The 25,693-nt window shown below is 43.7% G+C and overlaps 1 protein-coding gene across 2 annotated transcripts in view; it reads right to left on the bottom strand.

Annotated features, from left to right (window-relative positions):
• Positions 1-24,762, bottom strand: part of LOC138246072 (general transcription factor IIE subunit 1-like) — a 145,709-nt gene extending 120,947 nt beyond the window's left edge. For both annotated transcript variants that reach the window (XM_069200281.1, XM_069200291.1), the window contains exons 1-2: positions 24,582-24,762; positions 14,208-14,671 (exon numbers count right to left, since the gene is read on the bottom strand). In XM_069200281.1, the coding sequence (XP_069056382.1) occupies positions 14,208-14,655 (448 nt within the window). In that variant the 5' untranslated portion in view covers positions 14,656-14,671; positions 24,582-24,762. The remainder of the gene's footprint in view (positions 1-14,207; positions 14,672-24,581) is intronic.
• Positions 24,763-25,693: the final 931 nt, after the last annotated feature.

Here is a 25,693-nt window from a genome sequence, read left to right as displayed (position 1 = left end):
CGGACGTGTCGTGGTCTAAGACTCCAGAGTACGTTGACCAGTGTAGGAGACACTTGGGTTTATGTTGTAATTTGTGCGGTTTAATAGGTCAATCGGGCGTGTTTGACAAGTCGAGTTTGAGTCAATTGTGTGAGTGAAACCTTTGATGGAGATTTGGCAAGTTCTAATGTGCACTAGGACAAACCATTGGCAAGTCGAGAGTAGGATTTGCGGGTTGAATTCTGCTTGCGGGTGTGGGAACTGAGAAGGAGAGAGTAGCAGCTGAGGCTTCAAGTGAACTCTCTGTAAAGTTCTGAAGCGAATGTGTTACCTTTCCTGTAGTAAACCAGCAAATTTGAGTTGTTGTTAAAGGTGCTCGCAGTAATTTTGCATTAGTTTGGTGTGAATCCAGTGTGAGGAGGACAAGCCGCAAGACTTTGTCAGCTGCAGTGTGTGTGAGTGTGACGTCAGTGGTGCCGTGCTGAGATAAGTCAGTTGCCGAAAGGGGTCGCGCACAGATTGGCTGCTGTCCGTGAGAGGCAATAGGTTGAGAAAGGTGGGTGAAGAGGGTCCTGGGAATTAAAGTCACTTTCTGATTAAATACAAACAAAAGAAAAGAAGCAAAGATTAACTTTATCAAGGCTTTTAGGAGTGCTCTGAAAGGAGACGCATACATTATGGTGAGTGAAGGGGAGCGTACACAGCCTGAGGGTACTCCAGCTTATATAGTGATGGAGGAAAAGGGTGTCGCGCCTTGCTTATGGATGAAACAGTGGCGCAAACTAACAGAGAAGGAGGGATGTTCAGCGTTTCCGGAACATGGAACATTCAATACGAGAATTTGAGGTGGATGTTAAGTGTACAAAAGCCACCTCCGAGGCCAGCTCAGTATGAGGCATTAGCGGTCTGGGATTTAATGGCCATACGACAAAGACAGCAGAAATTTGAAAGGAGAATGAAAAGGGCAAAGAAGACTTTAGCTGAGGCTAGATGGGACAATGAGAGCAAAATGTGGAGAAGAGGGATAGTTGACGGACTCAAATTGTTTCCAGTAATAACACAGGGAGACGAAACGCAGGGAAAGAAAGCCACCTGTAAGACAGACAAAGTCTCTTTAGGCTTATTAGAGTCCAAGAGGTCTTGGATAGAAGAAGATGACTCAGACGATGAAGAGTTTCTTAATCAGTTATTGCATGATCGCCCGCCACCTTATGCAGTAGATAACAATGCCCGAGCACTAGTACGGGTCCTGGGAACCAGACGCAGGATAAGGGAGTTACAGATACAGTGCAGACTAGTGATATGGTTTTGACACAAAATGGTGTCAGTGTACCCACTGCACCAGACATGCAGATACAGTTGCAATCTCCACCGCAGATACAGAGAATCTATCCAGACGTCCCAGTACTAGAGACTACCACGAGTCTGATAGTGCTGCCTGATCCGATATATACAAAATCGAGGTTAGTACAGATTGAGCCAACTCCGCAATTGCTGCCCCAGCCGCAGCAACAGATGATTCCGGGTTATAGTCCAGCAGCAGGATCTCCGTTAATACCTGCACCAGCTACAGTGAGTCAAGCCTTGGGAGTTACTGCCCCGTGAGGTTTGGGACCAGGTCAGACACCAGCCGCCATATCATTACCAATTACTGTTGGTCCACCTGTACCACTATATGCGCAGGGTAAACCGGTCACATGTGATCAAGGGGTGGGGACCCAGGAAATAATGAGGTAAGGGTTCACAGGAACCCCCGGATCAATATCACCAAGATCGCAAACAGCCGAACACCTCAGGTCTCTGTTAGACCATAGTCCAATTGGGGCTCCTTTGGAGGCAATGAGACAAGTAGGGTCAAGTGTGTTAGCCCCACAGACAATAAGTGCGGATGCATCGCAGGACCATTGATGCAATCAGGAAGTATCTCGTTGCAAGGCTTTTCCATGCAACAACTAAATGAGTGGTTGGGAAATAGCAAAACTTCACAACCTGTTACAGTGACTGCAGAAAGATCAGAGAGAGAGGATTCCTTAAACTTTGTGAGATTGGGTGTGGAAGCAGCTGAACTAGTGGAAGGAACAATAGGGGTAAACAGATTAGAATCATACACAGAAGCAGAATTGAGGTATCTGTGCCCCAAAATCACTAAGGAAGTAGGCAAGGTACATCAGAGGTTGGCGAACATGGCAGATAAATACAATATTGATATTGAGAATACTAAACATTTGAAGAGAAGCTACAGACTAGACTTCGACTCTAAAGATTTTGATCACATGAGATCAGCCGGAATAAAAGTGCATCTTAAAGAAATACTGCAAAGTGTGCAGATTTGGGGAGCCTTAGAAAAGTGGGAAGGCAGATGGGCAAAGAAAAGAGATAAGGAGAAAGGTGATAGTCTGGGATCAAGTCCGACTAAAGCCTCACCAGACACTGGGACAGTAAAGATACTACCAATGAGAGAAACAGCTGGAGGGGTTCTAGTCCATGTACCGTGGTGTAGGGGAGACATTCTGTCCTTCACAAATGATTACCCCAGGTTGAGGGAAAAGCCAATAAAATGCTTATAGACAGATAGATAGATTTGTAAAGCTTGCGAAATGTCTCTGGGAAGACTTGAATACCTTGTTTGAGATCATTGTTCCTCCTGACTTATGGCTTGAGTGCAAGAGAGGTGTGGACTGGCCGACACAGGAGCCAACAAGAGATAAGGTGACTGGAGCACCATCTGAGGAGGTGATGAAGTACTCTCATAAAGTGATTGAGTTTTTGAAGCAAAAGGTGTCGCTGAAAGTGACTGATTGGCAGAAAATCGATCGAACCTCACAGGAGGTTAAAGAGTCTATTCATGCTTACTATGAGAGATTGTTGAAAGCGTTCAAACATTACAGTGGCACTGAGAATATTGAACCGAAAGACATGAAACATCTTGTGTTCAGATTTGTTGAAGGACTGAGGCCAGAGGTGAGCCAGATGATTAAGAATCATTTGATCTGTTGGCAAGCGAAGCCGATTGATGAGGTGTTGCAGTACGCAAAATACTGTAGTGATGAGATTGAACTGAAGCAGAGAAAGTTGAAGGAGAAAGCGATGGTGATGCAGATTAAAGCAGCGCAGGCAGGTATGCAGGGAAACGGGATTCAGCAGATGATACAACAGCAACCGCAAGGGAATGGTGTGTTTCAGGCGCAACAGAGAGGCAGAGTTCGAGGTTGTGTAAATCACGGTCCAGATTTGAATACTGTTGAGGTTCAAAATGACGTACAAGGGATGAAAAAGATGTCACCAGGTCACGCGTGCGGGGCGTGGGGCATTGGAAGCGGGAATGCCCAAATATGGTGCAGGATGGTGTCGTTCAACAAAGCACTGATATCAGTACATTTCAAAATGTGAGAGGTCCAAAAGTGAGAGGTCTAAATCAGAACCTCCAAAATAACATGATACAGATGCAGGGGTTACAGCCCATGCAGCAAATACAAATGCCCTGTGTTCAACCAACTCATATGCAGCAGGTACAACAGCAGGTGCCCATGGTACCTAGACAGCAAATGCAATTACCATTAGCTCCAAATGGGACAGCAACAGGTGATGCTTCCTCAACAGGTCACAGGCCAAATGATGAGTCAAAATAACACAGTGCAGCAATTTCCATTGCGTGGTGAGGATGGAATAAATGATGAATGGTCGGATGATAGTTCAGACAGTGAAGACTGCAGGCTTGCAGCGTCCCTAGAAGTAGATCAGAGGGGACCCTATGTAGAGGGAAAGGTGATGGGTCGCAAGGTTTCATTCCTGGTTGATACAGGAGCTACACGCTCTACAGTCAGAAGTGCAGAGGTCCCGAAGTTGCCACTTTTAGAGCGTACTATAAGAGTGGTAGGAGTGGCAAATCAGTATTTGACAAATCCGATTACACACCCGGTTCAGGTTGAGATTGGTAACTTCCAGGGACTGCATAAGTTTGTAGTCTGTGATTCAAGTCCTGTGTCCCTACTGGGAAGAGACTTATTGTGCAAGACGAAATGTTCAATTACTTGTTCCAATGGAGGAATTGAAGTGCAGACAAACAGTGATGATGAACGGGACGAAGGGCAATTTACAGATCTAGAGTCGGAAAGCACCAACGAATACTATCCTTTGATAACCTTATTCCTGATGCTTACAATGACTGACTTACCAGGCGAGTTACTGGGAACGGTGACAGAGAAAGTGTGGGACCTAACAGGAAAGGAAGTGGGACTGATAAAAAGGAGTTGAACCGGTTAAAGTACAGGTCGAGGCGAATGCGGTGTTTCCCCAGGTACCGCAATGCCACATGGCAGAAGATGTCCTTATTCAGGTGTCACAGATAATTGCGGACTTTGTAAAGCAAGGAGTTCTGAAGGAGGTATTGAGCAGCCCATGTAATTCACCAATAATGTGTCTGAAAAAGCCTTGTGGGAAGGTTCGAATTGTGCAGGACTTGAGGAAAATAAATGAGATAGTGGTAAAATGTTGCCCTATAGTGCCGAACCCAGCAGTGATTATGTTTCAGGTTCCGTGTGATGCAGAATGGTTCACGGTTGTGGACTTGTCACAAGCGTTCTTTTCTGTGCCTCTTCATGAGGACAGCCAATGTCTCTTCAGTTTCAAATTCCTGGACAACGTGTACAGTTGGTGCAGAATTCCTCAAGGGTTTTCTGAGTCACCTCCATCTTCAATCAGATATTGAAGAAGGACTTAGAGTCATTGGAACTGCCTTTCAGTTCATCTCTGGTGCAGTACATTGATGACTTGTTGATTGCGTCCAGGACGATTGCAGGTATAACACAATTGCCTTCTTGAATCACTTGGGAAAGAATGGACATAAAGTGTCTCCAAAGAAGTTGCAGTACTGTCAGAAAGAGGTGAAATACTTAGGGCGCTTGATTGAGAAAGGGTCCAGGAGAATATCAAAAGAAAGGGTGACGGCCATACTGCAGATGAACCCCCCAACAAAGAGGGATGTCTGGATGTTTTTGGGAATGGTGGGCTACTGTTGTCAGTGGATTCCCAACTTTTTGATTATCTCTAAACCATTGATAAAACGGACAGGCAAGGAAATTAAGGATGACCAGTATGCCATAATTCTGTCTGAGGACGAGCTAGAGTCATTCATGGAATTGAGAGAGTGCATATGTAGGGCACCAGCATTAGGTATGCCTAATTACACAAAGCCTTTTCTACTGTTCTGTCATGAACGTGATGCTTGTTCTTTGTCTGTCTTAACACAGGTCCATGAAGGTGCAAACCGCCCTGTAGCATATTTTTCAGCTACTTTGGACCCAGTCACAGCAGCCTTACCAGGTTGTTTGCGCGCAGTTGCAGCAGTTGGTCAGAGCCTCACCCAGTGTGAAGGCACAGTGATGGGACATCCCCTAACAGTAATGGTTCCACATTCATTTGAAATTCTGTTGACTCGAACTAAAACCCAGAACATGACAAATGCCTGACTTACCCGATATGAGACAATTATTTTGGGGTCACCTAATGTCTCCTTGAAGAGATGTACTGTATTGAACCCGCCAACTCTACTTCCTGTTGAAAACACTGAGATTAATAATGCAGAAGAAGTGGAGCATGACTGTCTTGAGGTAACAGAACTATGTACCAAACCCAGACCTGACATTAAAGATACACAGTTAGAAGAAAATGACTGCATTATATTTGTTGATGGATCTTGCTTGAGAGACTCAGTCGGAATACTGAGAGCCGGTTATGCTGTGTGTACAATCACCGGTATTATAGAAGCTTCCTGGCTCGAAAGAGTGTATTCCACACAAGTGGCTGAATTAATTGCCCTTACTAAGGCTTGCCATGCAGCAGTAAACCTGAAAGTTACCATCTATACTGACAGCAGATATGGATTCGGAATTGTGCATGACTTCGGTCAATTATGGTCACAGAGGGGTTTCATGACCTCCTCTGGCTCTCCAGTGAAAAATGGCGAACAAATTAAGGATGTGTTACATGCAATTCAGTTACCTCTTGAAAATTGCTGTGGTGAAATGCAATGCTCACGTCAAGTCACAAGACTTTGTGTCAATGGGAAACGGCTATGCAGATCAAGTCACAAGGTTTTGCGTATTGAACTGTATATCGTTCAAGAACAGTAGGAATTGTTACCACAAACTGAAAATGAAACATGTTTGAACTTTGCATTAAGAGTAGTTGATACTTTAGATGAGCTAAAATCACTGCAGGGCCGTGCTAGCAGAGAAGAAAAACGTTCTTGGCAGAGAATGCAATGTGTACAAAGAGCCGACGACTTGTGGGTCTCAGAGGAGGGGAAGTTGGTTTTGCCAAACAGCATTTTGTCACAGTTTGAAAGGCTTTATCATTGACAAGCACATCTTGGGAGAGATGTAATTATCAGATTGTTCAAAATTGACTGGTTCAATCCAAAATTCAGACAAGCTGCAGAGGTTACCTGTCACAGGTGCATCATCTGTCAACAGATGAATGCAGGAAAAGGGACTGTGGTGACTGAGCCACATAGGGAGAGCTGGAGGTCCATTTAGCAAGATGCAAATGGATTTCATTGAGATGCCAATGTGTGGAGGCTTGAGGTACGTGTTGGTGATTGTGTGTGTTTTCAGCCACTGGATTGAAGCATACCCTACACGTAGGAATGACAGTCTCACAGTTGCAAAGCTGTTGCTTAGAGAGCTAATACAAAGGTTCGGATTTCCGGTCTCTTTAGAATCAGATAGAGGCAGACACTTCGACAATGAGGTGATTAAGCTCTTATGTGCTGCATTAGATATTGAACAGAAGCTGCATTGTAGCTACCGCCCGAAGCATCAGGACTTGTAGAACAGATGTTATGTTATAATTGCTTATATAGCGCCTAAACTGCCCAGAGGCCTCGTAGCGATTATACTGTGATAGCGGGATTGTACTGTTTATGTTTGTGCAGGAGTTTAAGTTTTAAATAACCAAGTCTTCAGATCCTTCCTAAAAGAAGTCTCTTGTGAATTTGATCTAATATTGAGAGGAAGGTTATTCCAAAGCAAAGCACCTTGATATGCCAATGATCTTCCTCCCCATCTTGCTTTCTTCACCGTTGGCACTATGACCAGCTTAGCTGAGGAGGATCTGAGTGGCCTGGCTGGAATGTAGACATATGCCAACGTTTTAAGCATTTCAGGACCATTATCGAATATGGCTCTATGAATGTGGCATAGGGCCTTGAACTGAATCCTTTTCTCCACTGGGAGCCAGTGTAGGGACGCGATTCCTGTCCATATGGAGTGTTGCTTAGGAGTATTTAGAAGCATACGTGCAGCTGCGTTTTGTACCCTTTGTAATCTTTGAATCACGTATCTTGGTGATCCTACAAACAGGGCATTGCCATAATCAATCCGAGAACCTATCAGTACCTGAATAACCAGTCTTCTGGCAAGAAACTGTAGTATAGTTAAAACCTTCCTCAGAGTCCTAAGCAGGGCGAATGAGGTTCCTGCTATTCTATTGGCATGTTGGGACATTGAGAGTTAGGGGTCCAACCATACACCCAGGCTTTTAATAAGACCTTTAGGGGGTGGAAGGGTGGGCACTCCTCTTAATAAAACTAGAATTAACTAAGGGCATTTTTTGCCCAAAGAGCATGACCTCATTTTTTTTCGTCATTGAGCTTCAGTTTACTTCCCGACATCCAAGTAGCAACTGCTTTCAGACAGGGGCCTAGTGCCGTACCCATATCTGGGTAAGTATTGGAAAGGGAGACGACCAGTTGAGTATCGTCTGCATAGGACATCAGGTTCAGTCCAAATGGCTTAATGATCTCTGCTAATGGCCGCATGTAGATGTTAAAGAGTAGCGGACTCAGAGCAGACCCCTGAGGGACACCACAACTACTGAAAGTGCGCCTGGAGGTATACGCTCTATCCAGTACCTGAAAGGACCTCCCATGTATAAACGAAAGAATCCATTCTAGTGCGACTCCAGCGATTCCACATCCCAGCAATCTGTCTTTGAGGATATCTAAATCAACTGTATCGAAAGCCGCACTCAAGTCCAAGAGGATGATCGCGGTTTCGATTCCTTTATCCATCCTCTTTTTTGCTTCTTCTGTAATGGCAATCAGTGCGGTTTCTGTCCCATGCTTAGACCTAAAACCCATCTGGGTAGGGTGTAGAAGCTTTTTTCCTTCCAGAAGAGTAGACAACTGAGAATGTACATGCTTCTCCGCAAGTTTAGCCATTAGAGGCAGCAATGAAATCGGTCTGTAATTGGTCAGTAGCTTGGAATCCAGATTAGTTTTTTTTAGGAGAGGCTTGACAATAGCCTGATTTCCAGGAGTCTGGTACCGTGCCAGAAACTAATGAAGTGTTAATAAGTTTAGTGATTATCGGGCCTAATACTGGTGTTCCCATGGATAGAATCTGAGGGGGGGGGCAGGATCCAGCGGAGAGCCTGATTTCGTTGAGCTCAATAATTTAATAACTCTGTCCAGACTAATGGGAGTAAAATTTGTTAAGAAGACTTCCTCCCTAGCCTCCTGGTTCATCAACCCCTGATCTTTGATTGGGGAGGGCTACATAGATGTTCAGACTTTTACTTAAAAAGAAGCTTGCCAGATCCTCTACATGTTGCTGTGGGGAGTCCATAGTTTCTGACTCCTCAATTGGATGAATAAGATCTTTTAAGGCATTAAATATCTCCTTGGGAGGATTAGCTGCTGCTTCAATTTTGTCAGAGTACTATGTAGCCTGTGTCTTTTTAATTTCTAAGTGATATTCTCGAATCATATTTTTATATTCCCTTTTCACAGAGTCATCTTGAGTGTATCTCCATTTCCTCTCTTGCTTCCTACATTCTCTTCTCAAGTAGGCTAGCACTGAACCAAGGAGCCGATTTCTTTCGGGGTATATTTTTGGTAGAAGAAAGGGGTATGATTTCCTCCAGGCTATCCTCTATCCATTTGTTCACGGAGTGCGTGAAATCGGTTATATTATTTGTATTTATATTTCCTGGTCTCTTTTTCTCCAATGCGTTAATAAACTCTGTGGCCTTAAGTTTGTGCCACTTCCTTCTACGTAGAGGGGCCCTAGTATTCATGCTCTTATATTGAGAAATGGATAGTTCTAACTCTAGAAGGAAGTGATCCGACCATGCTAGCGGATGTGGTGATAAACATTCTAGACCTGGTACATTGGAAAATACCAGATCAAGTGTATGTCCTCTATTATGAGTAAGTCCCTGAATTAGCTGTACTAGGTCACATGCATTCATATCTGCTATCAACATCTTAGTCGAAGCATTGTCTTCTTTTTCCGCATGTAGATTAAAATCTCCCAACAATAGGAAGTTTGATTTAGTATATACTAGTTGCAAGATATTTTCTGCCAGTGAGATCATAAAATCTCCCATAGGAACTGGTGGACGGTAGATCAAAACACCAGATAGGGTGTAATGAGGGTTCACACTGATGGAGAAAGACATACTCTCACAATCTTTAAAATGAATGGCACCTTGAAGTCGAGAATGGCAAAAATGTGCGCAGCTACCAATATGAAGTGGCCAGATGCATTGCCTTTAGTGCTGATGTCAATGAGAAACACACCTGATAAGAAGACAGGACTGTCCCCCCATGAGCTATGCGGTTACCCGCAGGACCTGCAAATGCTCTTGTGAATATCACGGATGATATGGTGTTGGACTACTGCAAGGGTTTGGCTGACGTGGTCCGCTCTTTTTCCCCACCAGGTGGAGGCCAACACATTGCCACTGATCAGTGATCCAGGTCACACCCTGCAAGCCGGTGACTGGGTGGTTGTCAAGAAGCACGTAAGGAAGTCGTGTTTGGAGCCGCGCTGGAAGGGGCCATATCAAGTAATACTGACAACAACCACAGCTGTGAAGTGTGCAGGCATTCCAAACTGGATACATGCCAGTCACACAAAGAAGGTGACATGTCCGACTGATGAGGAACTTGAAGTTTCCGACTCAGCATTTCCAGAGAAGGAAGTCTCAGGGCCAGAGAACAGCCAAAGTGGAACTGAGACTGCAGGAGAGACCACTGAAGACGACCTAGTCCCTCAAACAGTAAACGAGTTCGAGAGAGGTGACAGTGAGCCTATCTCAGTAGAGGCGGCAGGAGAACTAAGTCAAGGAGAGGTTCTCCCAGAAGTAGACAGATACGGGTTAGAGCTTGAACCCGTTACAGACCCAGAAGAAGAGGGGGAAATAGCAGAGGGAGGTCAAAGCACACCGACATCTCCAGAGCCAGTTGCACATCCGTCAAGAGAAAACACCATAGCACAAGAGGAGGGTGCTTTTCAGTGTCCTGTAAGGCCGAGCAGGAACAAGACGCATAAAGGTGATAACTGGCCAAAGAAACAAGCTGCAAGAGAAAAGGTCGGACCAGGTGAAACAATAGCGGAAGAAATTGATACAACAAGGAAAGAGGATCTAAGTGAAGGAGAATTGCAAAGTGAACGCAGGCTGAAAAGAAAAAAAGAGTCGCAAATAGAAGGTACGCAGGCCCTGAATGGGCATATGCAACGACATCTGAATGGCAACAAGAATTCTTAGCGTTGTGTTTTGATTGAGAAGTACCAGGCCAATACTACGGTACCTGAAATCAAACAGAGAAAGAGACTGTGTTAAAACTGAAATTGAGATTGAAAGCTGAAAAGCTGAGAAAGGAGACTTATAAATTACCGGATGTGACATTGATAACCTGAATTGACTTTGAAACCCGATTATGACAAGCTGCTAAACCTGATTTGACAAAAGGGTCCTGGGGAGAGTGAAACGCTGTAAATACACGCAGAGAGAAAGAGAAACTTTGAATCAAGAAAAAAAAAAGAAGCTTTTAAATCGTCCTCAAAGTTGATTGTTTGTTTGAGTTATTCTGCTATCTGATTCTTTACAGATCATGGCTTACACTAGAGGTAGTGGCAAAAAGTGTGTGGTTGGTTAAGTGTTCTCTTAGGTATTGTGTGTGCAATAATAATTGTGGGTGTGATTGTGGGAATGCCGTGGCTGGATAAGAAAGCGGCTAATAATGCTTTGAAATTTGAGACTGCTACACTAACACCGTGGGAAAAGTTTGAGCAAGGTACAAAACACTTGCATGAGGGAACTAATTCAATGGGGAACTTTCTACTAATGTCTTCTATCGCTTGCTGAATGAGTATGTTGATACATTGGATGCGAGAAACTGTTATGTGTGCACAAAGATTCCTTCATCAGTACAAGAGGGGGTCACTTATCATAGTTTGCCTTTAACCTACGGGATAAGGTGTAGTTTGCTACTAACAAGATTCTATGATCAAGAACATGTGCAATATTTTTATTCTAATTTGGATGTAGTGTTTTCTGTGATTGAGTTTCTGAACAAATTAGCTAAGGAGCATAGTATAAAATTAGTTAGAGACTTCTTTGAACCAACACTGACATTTGGGACAGCTTATGCGCACCGCAACAATCTGACCTGCTTATTAACGCCTGTAGAGAAAAGCTTTTTAGATCACACTGATGATAGACGCAAAGCATTGAAAGAGAGACTATAAAAAGGGGCTCGAGAAACGCACATATGCAAATGATTATGCTTACACCGCAATAGACACACAAGGCAAATTAGCTATAGATGCATTACATGTAGGCAGGCTTTGTATATTTAGGCCAAAATCTGAGCAAGACACCTTATTTGTGGGAACGAGTGAATGCAGGCATGTGTTTTTGTTTCAGAGTAAATGGACATTCTTGTTAAATGGACAGGATCCAGCGATCCCTGGGATCTATTATATCTGTGGGCTTAATGCTTATTACCGTCCCCCTAAGGGATGGTATGGGACATGTTATTTGGGAATAGTTTTCCTAAAGATTTACCAGATTGATGACTTAAAACAAATACCTAAAATGTCTGAATTACAACATGCAAGACAAAAGAGAGACAGCGGCTGCTGTCGTTGGTGACATATTTGGATCCATAATCCCTTCAGTAGGGGTTATTTTAAACTCCATAAAGATTCGAAAGTTGTCTACTATTGTGGATAACATGCTGACAAATTTTACAGGAGCCATACTCCTGATGGATACTGAACTTGCTGCGGAAAGAGTTATGACTTCAAAATCGGCTTGCTTTCAACATTCTTTTAGCAAAGAGTGGAGGAGTCTGTAAGATGCTTAACGAGCATCATTGCTGCTCATTTATTCCTGATAATAGCAAGAAGACTAGAGGTATGCTTACTAACCTAACAAGAGATAGTGCAGATTTGAAGGAATTGAAGGAACCTGGAGTGTGGGAGAAAGTTGGAAAAGGAATTGCCAGAGTAGGGAGCTGGTTTAGCAACATTTGGAACGGGGTTCTTGCAAAAATACTAGGGGGTCTATTAATTGTTCTGATCTGTTTATTGGGTTTATGGGGAGCATGCAAAATTAATGACAGAATTAAAAGAAATTGGACAAAGTGAAGTAAAAGAAACAAAGAAAATGAAAGGGAGAAAATGTTCAATTAAATTTGGGAGAGTTCACACAAAGGTCAAGATGTTGAAAAGCGCATTATGCGCAAGGTGAAAAATTAAAAGTGAAAGGTTTGTGTGATGACGATCGTCATCAGAGGAGGGACTGAGAGAGCTTAGCTTATATAATCTATATTAACATGAGATGTTTATGAAATAGTGTGCAATAATGCTGCATAGAAACTGTATCAGTAGGTTTTGCTTAAACGTGTATCTGAAATGTGACCACGGGGAGTGGCCGTCAATGTATACCTGGACTAATGAAAACGACTAATGTTTATGAATTATTGTAGTTAATAGTTTTATTCTAATTATTGATTATGTTATTGTGGTTTTGTTAATAAACCTTGTAGGCCTTAAGTTAGCAGGACCTGAAGCTTAGTTGCCTGGCTCTCATATTAAAAGTATTTTTCCTAATGTGCAATGTGCTGACTCGCAAAAGGACATGACCCCTTGTTTTCTTCAAACTAGAAGCTGAATGCAACCATAGTAGATCCATTCTCATGACATTCATATTGCTTGTAGAAAAGGGTTAGCTAAAATTCAACAGTGTAGATTAATGTAATGTACAAGGTCGCTCAAACCGGTACAGACAATGGAGCTACTGACCAAAGGATGTACAATGAATTACAGAAGGATGAAATCATACCAGACGTGCTACCTCTGAAGACGTCAATCATATGGACCAATAAAATGTTTGTGAACTAATGTGGGGTGAAAGATTCTATGACATAATCCGTTTCTTATTGGCTAAATATAGTGGTGTGCAACATCCATCCAATTAATTTTTATGGGAATGTACAACGAAAAAAGGATAAAAACCCACGACAGGGAGCCATTAGAGATTGGTTAGGGAAATGCTGTTGATTTGATCTAGAGACTTTGTCACTCTGTTTGGTGACTTATTGGTTTTACTCAAACCATCCTTTTCCTTAGATTGCCCATTTTACACTTTACTTCCTTATGAGGAAAGTGCCCTTTTTCCCTGGGAGCTGAGTTTTGACTGATGGCGAATCAACTGATGTCCTGAAGACGAAGACTGAACCTGAGTGCTGACCCAAACCTTGGAGGGTAACTATGACAATGAAATTGTGATTTGTCGGTTTGCTTTTCCTTCCTAGGTACCAACTGCTTACTTTTGACAGAGACCATAGTTAGATGTTTTCCAAATTGGTGTTCTAATTTGTTTTACATAAAGCCCAACATGCTAATGCTAATCAGTGGTTAGGACAGGGGTTCACTACACAGACCCAAATAGACAAATGACTGAGTCTATGCTTTGTTGAACTGACGCGTGGATGACACTCTGCTGAAATCAACCTATGTTGACGCTGTGTTATGTTCTAATAATTGCGTTTCTTGCTCTGATGAAGTCTTATTCGAGTTGCGAAATTATGACAATGTTATTGAGTGTTCTGGTTTTGAGATTAACACACTTGCTTTTAGAATTGTAAACAAATAGGGAACAAACTTCAGAAAATTCTACTAAACTGGTGTGATTATTCATGACTGCAAGATCATGGTAGAGACTTGAGTTGATTAAGGTCTTTGACTAAAGTGAAATGCATTGTTGTGATAAATATTGATGACATTATTGACGTATTGATTGACATATTGATTAGCTATCTCGTCCTAAGGTGTCTCTCAACTGGGTCAATATATTCATTTGCCTAAAACGAGTCCTGATGTGTCATAAATTATCATAGAGGGACGCGTTAGCAATGTAATAATGTCACCTACCCGTGAAAGGATCAAACAGCTGATTTACCTCCAGGTCGGAGTAGGTCTTGAGGCAGGAGGGACACTTGAAGGAAGCTCTTGTGGTGGAATCCCTTTCATCAGATTCTATCTTACGGCGGACATGATCAAGTTTGTACTTTACCACATCCACCAGGACTTTGTAATTGATGTAATAGTAATTGTGTCTTGTGCTCTTCCCATTTGCCCCAGTTTCCACACGCATCCGACACTTGATGAACTTATCTGCCTTCAGTGTGTTGATGACGGTTCTCAGCTGTTTCTTATCAAACTGGAGGAGCGTGCCTATGTCTTCCTCTTTCACACATGGATACCGTATGAGCACGTCCAGAGTTAGTGCATGCTCCAGCCCGTAGAAGCCTCGTACAATGTATTTTGCCAGGCGCTTCAATGTGGCAGGCACTTCTGTCAGGGTCTCCGAATCTCCCATGGTCAGTGCACGTGTACTGAAAGACAGAAAATTATAAGTAAGATATGGAAAGCAGAGACTCGGCGTAAACAGCACAAGCCTTTATTGTAAAAGGCGATGGCAATGGCGTCTCCTCTGCCTGGCTGTTAATGATCCCCCACCTCACCAGATGCACGAGGTAACATCACCGAACCACGCAAGGGAACAAAGCACAAGGCCACAAACTATGAGGGAGTAATGAGATAATATTCACCGACACCATCTCGTGGTGTCCTCTAAAAAAAACAAGATGCATGGAGAAGATACATGCTAGTACAACACAACACATAACATCTTCCTTGGCAGCATCTCGTCTTTCAACAATGCACCACGTGTGGGTCTCGTGTGGTAAAAATGGCTGATAATTGCAAATAGCCTTGAAAAATGATTGTGACCCATATGATTTCATCCAACATCCTTGAATGTTTTTTACTAGACATTTTTATTTCACACATACGTAGAAACGAGGTCATAAACATGCCATTAAAATACATGGTAAAATTTCTAAATGTGTGAACGGCAGATTGTTTTGAAATCATATAAGTCATATGTAGTGATACTACATGCAATAAACCATCTCTTATTTAAGAGGTAAAGGAACATAAAAAACACACTCAGGTATAAAGTTCATTGAACAATAATGATACACATTTTTCAGGAAGTTAATTTAATGGCTTAAAATCTATCCCTTTTCATATTTCGCAAGAGTTAATAGTTGTAAAATCGAACTAACGAGCAGGACAAAGATTTCCACACTTTTTAAAAGTAACTTCTTTCACCATCAATAAAAACACTTTACTAGCTACTTTATCTTTTGTGCTGAATTAAGATCATAAGATTCTTTGATGTTAAAAAGCAACGCCATTTGAGGTAGTTTAACCACATTAATGACAAGTGCCAACAGTGTATTGCAATCCAAATTTCACTTAGTGAGAGAATAGACGCATGTCAGCTGTGCTAAATCAGGCGCCATCGGACGAGCAGAGATCCCTGTGTGGTGGACTCCCGTTGGTCCCCATTGTTGACGTCGCTCTGGCCCAATCTAGGAGGGTTGGGGTCATGAATCCCATTAGCAATTGGAAAGCGCCTAAAAAGGCCGGATTATCAAGTTCTAAGAAGTGTTACTGTTATTGGTTGGTCAGGGCCAGAGACTGTTTTGGAAGAATGAGTCCGTTTGATTAGTCTGCCACTAATTAGAGGGAGGGTGGCTTTCGCTTCTCCTAGAGTACCATAGTCTGGGACGTGACCCCAGGAGGAAAGCCCAAACGTTGCACAGGCGGACAGTACATTGCCCAGAGCCACTGGCTGATGATCCCCTATGGAGTGCCTGGTCACCACCACTCCATATGGACTCTAATGCCTTTGATTCCAATGGCAACAAGGAGCAGATCGCACCAAACATGCAGTTTAGTGCCTCAAGTTCCAAGTACAGGGCTCCTGACTAACTATTTCTACCCATATGTGCCTGTAGAAAGGTGAAAGGAGAAATACTACCCAAGTGACCCGCTAGCCAGGTGTCCACAATTCTTTAGTCTGGCCAGGGTTTAATTTGAGACCACACGACACGTATTTTTGAGGGGCGGCACTTATTGTTCTGCCTCAAGCATTTACTGCGAGCAAAAGACACATATCAGAAAGACGGAAGAGATTAAAAAAGAAAAAGCAACACAAAGGGAGAAAGCAGAATGCTGCAAGAGTGAGCTGAAGGGGCAGGGAGTGGATGTAAATGGATTAAAGAGGCCTGAGATGGTTTCAGGATTATGCTGCCTCAATATTCTGGGCTTGCACATTGAATAGCAACAGCTGTGTAAATCAGAGGAGAGCTTTGGGCTCCTTTTTATTTACAAATTAAGAACTGTCCCTGGCCTTTCAGATTGACCCTTTGTGTCTGTATACATTAGTATGGATTGGGCTTTTTAGTTTCAGATCTGATAGACACTAATCAGGATTGTCCTTTAGACTGGGGTGTCTCAGCAATAAATTATGGTGCCAGTCTTCATTGTGTGGGCATTTGATTTTAAGCTGAAACAAAATAGATGCATTTTTAAGAGTGTGTGATTCTGTCCCGGGGGCACAAGGAACACCTGCCCACTATATACATAGACGCACTGCTGATGTGCACACCACAGGCACCAGGAAAAGCCAACCGTTAGCTGGGAGTTGGGACCAACATCCCAGGTTAGTCATTTTGGGAAAGGGAACCACACCTGATGGAGGACATTATAGCTCAGAGACATATGGTGGTGCTAATTGATCATTTTGTGATTCTTTTAAGCCAATGCGTACCAAAGGAATCCTGGGCTCCAAGCAAGAGGTATGTGTAGTATTCATTGTGTGTAGTATTCATCAATAGGTATGTAGGCACTAGCTAAGTGTAGAACCTGTGTTTTAGATTAGAACATGGCTTTGTCATCATGGAATGTTATGGGCAGAGATAGCAGAATAGTCTGGCAGTTGGATGAAGTGGATGGGACCTCTTAAACAGAATAAACTTCTTATCTATACAACACGCTGGTATCCTGGATTCTCTACATAACAACTAGATTCTACGGTGTACTAATAACACATTAAACGTGTTTATCAATGTAGGCTTCCTTGTTCTAAAGCGAGCACCATTTATAATTATTAAGTTCCTGCAGTGGAGCACTGTAGAGTAACAAACATTGTTCAAATAAGGAGGACTGTGAGCATCTACATGTAACTTTTGTGCTTTGTTCCCCACATATCAGGGATGAATTTGTCTACAGCTGCTGTTCTAAAAACAAAGATAAATGTAAGAAAGACTTTTGAGCTGCAGATATCCCACCTTAACAGAAGTGAAAATAGCTGTAGTAGCATTGAATGCTCCATTCTCTCTAGCCGGCTCATTTCTCGAGAACAAGGCGTTGGCTCATCTGGTCCACTTACTATTGGTTCCTCTTCATTGGGATACTGGTGATGCGGTTACTGTTATGGAAAAGGGGGTACACAAATGGACCACGCAGGATCAATATGTTTCAGGTGTGAGTCTAAGAGTCACGTAAGTAACAATCACAACTACTGTGCATAAGGCAAACACTATAAATAGTGCAAAAAAGTGGGGCACTTTCACAGTGTTCGCAAAAGTGGCAGAATTCATGTCAAAGTGTCGATGTGGGCCAGAATCTCTGTTCTGTATCCCTGTCTTGTATGGTTTTCACCTTAGACGTGGTCACTGACTTGTCCACCAAAGTCAAAAGTCCTTGGTGTAAAGTCACACACAGTCCAGCACTCACAATAAATATGATGGCTGACTCTGGTGAACCCATCACCATAACATCTGACACTTTGTTCCATAATCAGTAGGGTACAGACTTCATCCTCACTAGTCCCAATGTACATCCCAAAATCTTCCCTTATCAAAGCCATTCAAGACACTGATGCAACCACCCAAAAATAAAGACACTCTGCTCTTTTTAGGGCTAATTGAATTTCACTTAACCTTTGTGCAGGGGTATACATTTATTGTACAGCCTTTACACAATCAACTCAAGAAGGGTAAAAAATACATTTAGACTGACTCAGTCAATTAATCTTTTTTGAAAGTCAAGCAGCTCATACAGTTTCTGTACCTGCCTTGTTACAATTTGTTTCAGATGAACAGTGTCCTTTGACTGTTGATGCCAGTCAGATTGGGTTAGGGGCTGTTTTATCCCAAACTGTACAAGATAAAGATCATACTGTTGCCTTTGTTTCCCAATCTTTAAAATAATCTGAATCTAGTTATAGTACCATGAGGAACATTGGCATGTTGCTGGGCTCGGAAAAATGGCAAACCTTCCTATGGGGCTCACATTTCAATCTTTCTACGGATCACAAATTCTTACTGTACATGTTTAATAGCAATGGAACTTGGGAAAGCTTCCTCGCAGTTGGTCAAACTGCTGTCACAGCTTCAAGAATTCAGTTTCACTATCAAGTATAGACCTTGTTAAAGAATTTTAGGGCTGATTGTTTATCCAGAGTATATGTGGAGGACAGTATAGAAACTTTGGATAATGAGAATCTGTTGTGGCTCTTGTGGAGGGCATTTTAGATAACAAAGGCATAATTACTCCTCAGCAATGGTAGGAAGCAACGAAAAGATGGTCCGATTCTTTAATCTGTGTTTAGTTTCATGAAGATGGGCTGGCCAAAGGAGAGGAATGAGGCGCCTGGCTTAAAGCCTTTGTTCAAATTACTGGCGAGTGGTCAGTTGAAAAGGTGTATAACTACATCATGAATTTGTCCCTCCCTTTGCTGTAAGAGAGATTTTGGTAAAAGAGATGCATTCTGGTGATCTATGTGTTAATGATACTTGTAAAGACTAGAAACAATCCTACTAGTAGCCTTCTACGGAAACTCAGGTCTCCAAGTTTATTGATAAGCAAAGTACTTGCTTACTATCCGACAAACATTGGAAGACCCATGAAACAACACTTCCTATGGTCCCTTTACCAGATGATATATGTGCTAAAGTAGCTTTGGATTTGGTCAGTCCATATAAACTTCTACCAACAGAGAAAAAGTACATGCTTGTACTTGTTAACTACTATTTTAAGTGGCCGTACTTTGAGTTTACATCTGTTCCTAATACTGAAGCTGTCAAGGTATAGGAAGCTGGCTCTGTATATACTATATCAAAATGAGATATAGTGTGCACAGAGTCCAGGGGTTCCCCAGAGGCTTAACAGAGGCTAAGTAGATAATACTAATGCTCTCTTTTGTGGTAGTGTGGTCGAGCAGTTAGGCTAATCAGAGGGTAGTGCAAAGCATTTTTGTACACACAGACAATAGAAGAAGCACACACTCAATGACTTAACTGCAGACCAATGGTTTTTATATAGAAAAAAATATATTTTCTTAATTTATTTCTAGAACCAGAAGATTCAAGTTGCAGGTAAGTACATCAATAAATACATATTTCAGATATGAATCAATATGGCTGTTTGGAATCAGTAAGTTATACAGTTTAAGAATAAATGTCAATAATCTGTTTTAAAAGTTGACAGTGCAATTTTCAGAAACAGTTCTTGGTTGGGGGGGGGGGGTGAAGGGGAGAGATGTGTTAGTATGATTTACAGGTAAGTACTCGACTTACAGTTCCAGTCTCCAGTGGTTAGTAAGTCCAGAGGTTGGGCTTCAAGTTTACCCCAAACACCCACTACCAGCAATAGGGGGCCGACCGGCTGCAGAGGTCAAAGCTGAGGCAAATTTAACATGGGCTCCTAAGGACACTGGGGGCACTCTGTTTCAGATTTGCTGGCAGGTAAGTACCTGCGTCTTTGGAGCGAAGACCTGTGGGGTTTAGTGGAGCACCAGGCAGTGACCACAGGTAAGCACCAAACACACACCCTCAGCAGCATAGGGATGGCTGGGTGCAGGGTGCAAACAGAGTGTTGGGCTCCCAATGGTTTCTTATGAGGGGACCCTGGGGGTCACTTGGCTGCTGCAGGCTGGGTCCAGGGGGTCGGTTTCGGAAAACCACAGGCTGGACAAGTTGGAGGGGCACCTGCTGAACATTGCTGCAATGGAGGTCAGGTTCCCCGAGGCCAGGGGGCTGCGGGTGCAGTGGACCTTTAGGCGATATGTATCTTCATCCACAGCTTTTGAGGTGAGAGGGGTCCTCTCGATTCACACTGCAGGCATCATTGTGGGGGGACAGGAGGGGTCATCCCAGGGTGGGCACTTGCTCGGAATTGCCTGGGGATCCTCTCTAGTCAGTTGGGCCACCTGGACACGAGCCGCATGAGTCAGGTGCAGAGTGGTCAGGACTCATGGATCCAGGGAGGCTCTGGAGTCCTTTAGGTGTAGTTTCTTCTTGGACAGGGCCGTTGTCCACAGGAGTTCTTGGTCCTCAGTGAACGAGGCAGTCCTCTGGAGGTTTGGCAGAAGTCGCTGGACCCGCAGGATGGGTTGCTTTCTTTTTGCAGGTTCTCTGAAGCAGGAGACAGGCCGGTAGGGCAGGGGCGAAGTTAGTTTTTGTCTTCCTCCTTCTCTGCTGGGGTTTCAGCTTAGCAATCCTCCTTCTTATGAGGTCACCAGGAATCTGACGATCTAGGTTCAGGGAGCCCTTAAATCCTGGATTTAGGGGCGTTACATGGGGCAGAGGGCAGTAGCCAATGGCTACTGTCCCTGAAGGTAGCTACACCCTGCTTGTGTCCACTGCCTTTGGGGAGGGGGTACACAAACCTAACCCCATTGATCCTTGTCCTCCAAACTAAGATGGAGGATTCTGCAGGGAGGGGGTCGCCTCAGTTCTGGGCACCTTAGGCGTGGTTCTAGTGGGGGTGGGGGGGTTATTCCTCCCTGTTTTCCCTAATTGTCCCCTGGACATGCCACCAAAAGTGGGGCTTTGTCCGGCAGGCGGGCAACTCCACTAGCTAGAGTGCCTTTGGGCACTGTAACAAGAGGCTTGAGCCTTTGAGGCTCACTGCCAGATGTTACAGTTTCTGTAGGGCGGAAGGGTGGCACACCTCCGCCCAGGACAGGCTTTGTTTCTGGCCACCGAGAGCACAAAGGCTCTCATTCCATACTGTCAGAAACTTGTCTGAAAGTGGCAGGCTGTCACAGACTGGTCAGTCCTGCACTAGCAGTTTGACTAACATACAGGGGGCATCTCTAAGATGCCCTCTGGGTGCATTTTTCAATAAATCCCACACTGGCATCAGTGTGGGTTTATTGTGATGAGTAGTTTTATACCAAATTTCCCAGTATTCAGTGGAGCCAATATGGAGCTGTGGAGTTCATAGTGACACACTCCCAGACCATGTACTCAGTATGGCTACACTGCACTTACAATGTCTAGGATTGGACTTAGACACTGTAGGGGCATATTGCTCATGCAGCTATGCCCTCACCTGTGGAATAGTGCACCCTGCATTAGTACTGTAAGGCCTGCCAGAGGGGTGACTTACCTATGCCACAGGCGTGGTTTGTGGGCATGGCACCCTGAGAGGGGTACCATGTCGACTTTGCCTTTTTCTCCCCACCAGCACAAACAAGCTGCAAAGGCAGTGTGCATGTGGTTGGTGAGGGGTCCCCCAGGGTGGCATAATACATGCTGCAGCCCTTGGGGACCTTCCCTGGCCACAGAGCCCTTGGTACTATGGGTACCTTTACAAGGGACTTAACTGTGGGCAATGGGTGTGCCAATTGTGGAAACAATGGTACAGATTGGGGGAAACAACACTGGTACTGGGTCCTGGTTAGCAGAAACCCAGCACACTCTCAGAGTTGGCATCAATATCAGGCAAAACGTGTGTGTGTGTGGGGGGGGGGGGGGGGGGGGGATAAATATGCCAACAAGGAAACTTTCTCACACAAGGTTTTGGGGGAAAGTGTTTTTTGAATTGATGGTGCTTCCAGGGTACCAGGTACTGAAAATGGAACCCATTTAACAACCCTGCAAATTAGGAATTTTATCAACCCCCAGCATATTCAGCATCTTAGAGTCACTTTATATTCGCCCACTTTTAATGGCTTAGTGGAGAGAATGAACAGGTTCCTTAAAGAGGGCGTACAAACAGTGCTGGCTATAGATTGTGACAGTAAAAATGTTTGAGGTAGAAAATGTGGTCTTAGTTGATCACCCCACATAGCACCACAGCCATTTGATCGTTCAAACTCCTACGTAAAAGTAGTCCCAGATCAAAGGTCTGTCCTGATTGGATTATGGACCTTAATAAAAGTGCCATTGGTTCAATTCAGCAGTCGAAGTATCTTGTCGTGAACAAGGTTGTTCAGCAACAAGTGTTATGAAGGAAAATATTGTTACGAAACATTGTGTGAGAGTTGTGGACTTGCCAATTGGTAATTGGGTTCTCCTATGGAAACCCAGTAGAGTGAAAAAAAGAGAATCTAAATGCATTGCCCTATACATGTCGTGAGGTTATCAAAAAGGTTCCGTTTTAATTCCTGGTAAAGGGTGGCGGGTGGAAGTAGCTTAGTCAAGCTCACTCCACTACATGCAAAGTAAATTGTGTCTGCAAAAGTTGATTATTGACGTGGCGAGTGACCCCGGGGCTACACTTGGCATTTCATGTTGGCTCACATCTCAGAGGTCAGTCTCTCAGGTATAAAATGTATCCACACATTTTTTTTGTTGCCTGGCACTTCAAGGGTTAGCTAGAATTCAGCCAGTTTAGCTGATTATTCCGAGCCCAGTCCAAATGACAATTCGACTGATTTGAACAATTGTGCTGTATTAGAAACCATACCACCTACCACTTCTAAGACCACTTGAAAGATTTCCACGCCTGTTCAGTCAGGATTTTTCTGTTCATTCATGTTTTTATTTATGAATTGCAGTTTTGTTTGCTAATTTACAAGGGAATGGGGAAATGATGTAAGGGTGTTTTCACTGTTTAATATTGCGTGGTGGGCAGGAGCAACGCTGCTCCCGCTCTGCTCGTTCCTGCGCGTGCCATTTACTTGTTTCCTTCTCTGTTGCACTCCACATCCGGCGATAGTTTACCCACAGAGGTTTGTTATCTGTGAGAGTTGGTTTGAGACATCCGTGGTGAGAGCTGGCTGATCGTGAGATCTACCTGTTTTTCCTGAACCCCGAGGTCTCCGCTTCTTTAATAAAACATTATTTGAAGCTAACCACCCCCAACCCCTTTCATTTTTCCCGTTCCACGTGCTTTCTCACACTTACCCAGCTTCTAGCTCTCCATGACCTCTGCCGCAAATTGCCTTTCCCAAGTGACATATGGTACTGGCTGTTTCTCCGGTTATTACCAAATGGCCCCCAGCATGGACCTACCACGAACTGCATTCTCCGAGTGCCCCTTTTTCACAGCCCAAAGTTCCCTAACTTCTGCCCCTGAACACCAAACACTTCCTTTAAGTGCGGCCTGGTAACCCATCCTTCAGCTTCTGAAGCCACACATCTGCATCTCTGAGTCCCTCAGCTCCGACTAACCAAACACCCTTACACTGCTCCCACCTGTGCCCCAGTAAGCGCCTTTTTATGTTCAACCCTGTTTGCATTACTTGGTGCCTAGATGCCCCAACTTTTTTTGCCCCATCAGTAACTCCGAGGTGCCTGTCACGCTGTGACTCAGGAGTCCACCCTTCTAACATCAATGGCTCCCTTCCTCCACAACCACAAATCATGTTTTATCACCCTCCGCCCAAATTAAATACTCTAGGAGGTCCACATCAACTTTTGAAATGTAGCTGAAAGAAACGAACTAGTATCAGGCTTTGCAAGACTATTCACCAACAAACGAAACGCATTGCATTCCAATAAAAACATTTAAGTAGACCTTCGTGAATTTTCACTGACCATTGAAATACAGATCGCAGACAGGAGAATCAACCTGTACCATGCGCATCTCCCCAGTGTTCATCGGCGTTTCACTATAGTCGTGTGAGACGCAATTAAACAGGCTATTTTTATTTTGAATCCTTTATCTTTGGCGTGCCATTTTAAATAGATAGTGACGATTGCGACAGTCTCATTTACGTCACTCTTTATGGGCAAATGTATAATGAGAAAGTTACATAGAGAGCCACTTCGTCGAGGTGGTCAGATGCACACAAGGCCGGTGAATAGACCACCCAGATGAGATAAATGAGAAACATTGATACTCCCGGGGGAGGGGTGTTCTGTGACAAGAACGGTACACTATGGCAGCCAATTAATTCTCCCTCGAAAGAGGCCCGATAGCCTGCAACCTACAGAGGAAATGCCAGTCTCTCAGTGTTCTCAGCTCCATGCCCGAGTAGCTTTTCCGGTTCACTTTTTAACTTTGCATTCTGGGACGTTTTGTCAGTCATAACTGTGCAATGGACTACAAGTCCCACAATGCACAGACAAAAAACACAGGAGTTAACTGTAGCCCAACCGACCCGTATTTAACACATAGACCGGTATTTTTATGCTGGTAATTGTAAACACTTACCGAAAGTTAAGTGCCCCGCGGTAGTAGCACGAAAACAGCAAGGCATCCCCCAAGCACTAACACAATCAGATGTACTAGTCTGCTTTGCAAACGTAATAGGCCGAGCTCTTACTTCACAGAACTAACATAGCGCAGGTGTGTGATCAGAAGCTCCGCCCCAACCCAAACGCGTCGTCCTCGACACTTGGTCCCTAGCACAGGTGTTTGATATCAGCCTCGTCTTACTCGGTAAAGTACAAGTGCGCACGCAAACCGACGTGGACACAGAATTTCCTCCATTTACAGGGACTAATGTGCTAGAACTCGACCAAAGCAGCCGTGGAAACGAACCTACTGCTCCTTAAAGGGCAAGACGAAATTAATTCATCATCTTACACACATTTGGGAGAGGTATTTTAGATTATAATGGTGTGGTTGACCTTTCTTTCTCAATGCACAACTCTCATCTGACCCCATCCTAGGGTGACCACCTGGCATTGAGGCAATTTCTGGACAGGCCTGTAAGCAATTCAGGACAAAGGGTCAAAATTCAGGACAAAAATTCAAGAACAAACATCAGTTTTACAGACACACTCAAGAGAGGCTATGCCTCACTATGTTGTCAGTGCCTTTTTTTTTTGCTCTTTTTTTTAACATAGCACTATTTATTCACTGTGGGCTTTTTGTGATTGCTGCCTGGTATGTTACATTCAGTTGTCACATTATGTCCTTGTTCAGTAGTAAATAACGCCCTTCAGCACTGTGTCAAGGCCATCACCCCTACCCAAATCTACCCAATCTTTCTTGAAGAGAAAGTAACCGAAACATTTTGATTATGTTGCTGAACATTAAAAAACCAATGGCAAACAGTTGGGGAAACATTAAGGTAATTAACCTTATGCTAGTTTGAACAAATTGAACAAAAACATCTGGCTCACCCCAACTACCCATGGATTTTCATCCTAAAAATAATGTAATGAGGCAGGGCAGATGGTGTTGGCGACCGTCTCACACCTAATGTCAGGATGTGAGGTACCCACAACTAGTCTGTAGTCTCACAGCACTAGAGTGTAGGTCTGGGGCTTTACATTTATCTCAGAAATGAGAGCCCAGACTACCAATCAAAGATAATA

This window comes from Pleurodeles waltl, chromosome 1_2 (genome assembly GCF_031143425.1).
Source record: "Pleurodeles waltl isolate 20211129_DDA chromosome 1_2, aPleWal1.hap1.20221129, whole genome shotgun sequence".
In the NCBI taxonomy this organism is placed as follows: Eukaryota; Metazoa; Chordata; class Amphibia; order Caudata; family Salamandridae; genus Pleurodeles; species Pleurodeles waltl.
Note: the sequence above shows the minus strand (reverse complement) of the source record. Positions and strands in the feature narration are given on the sequence as shown.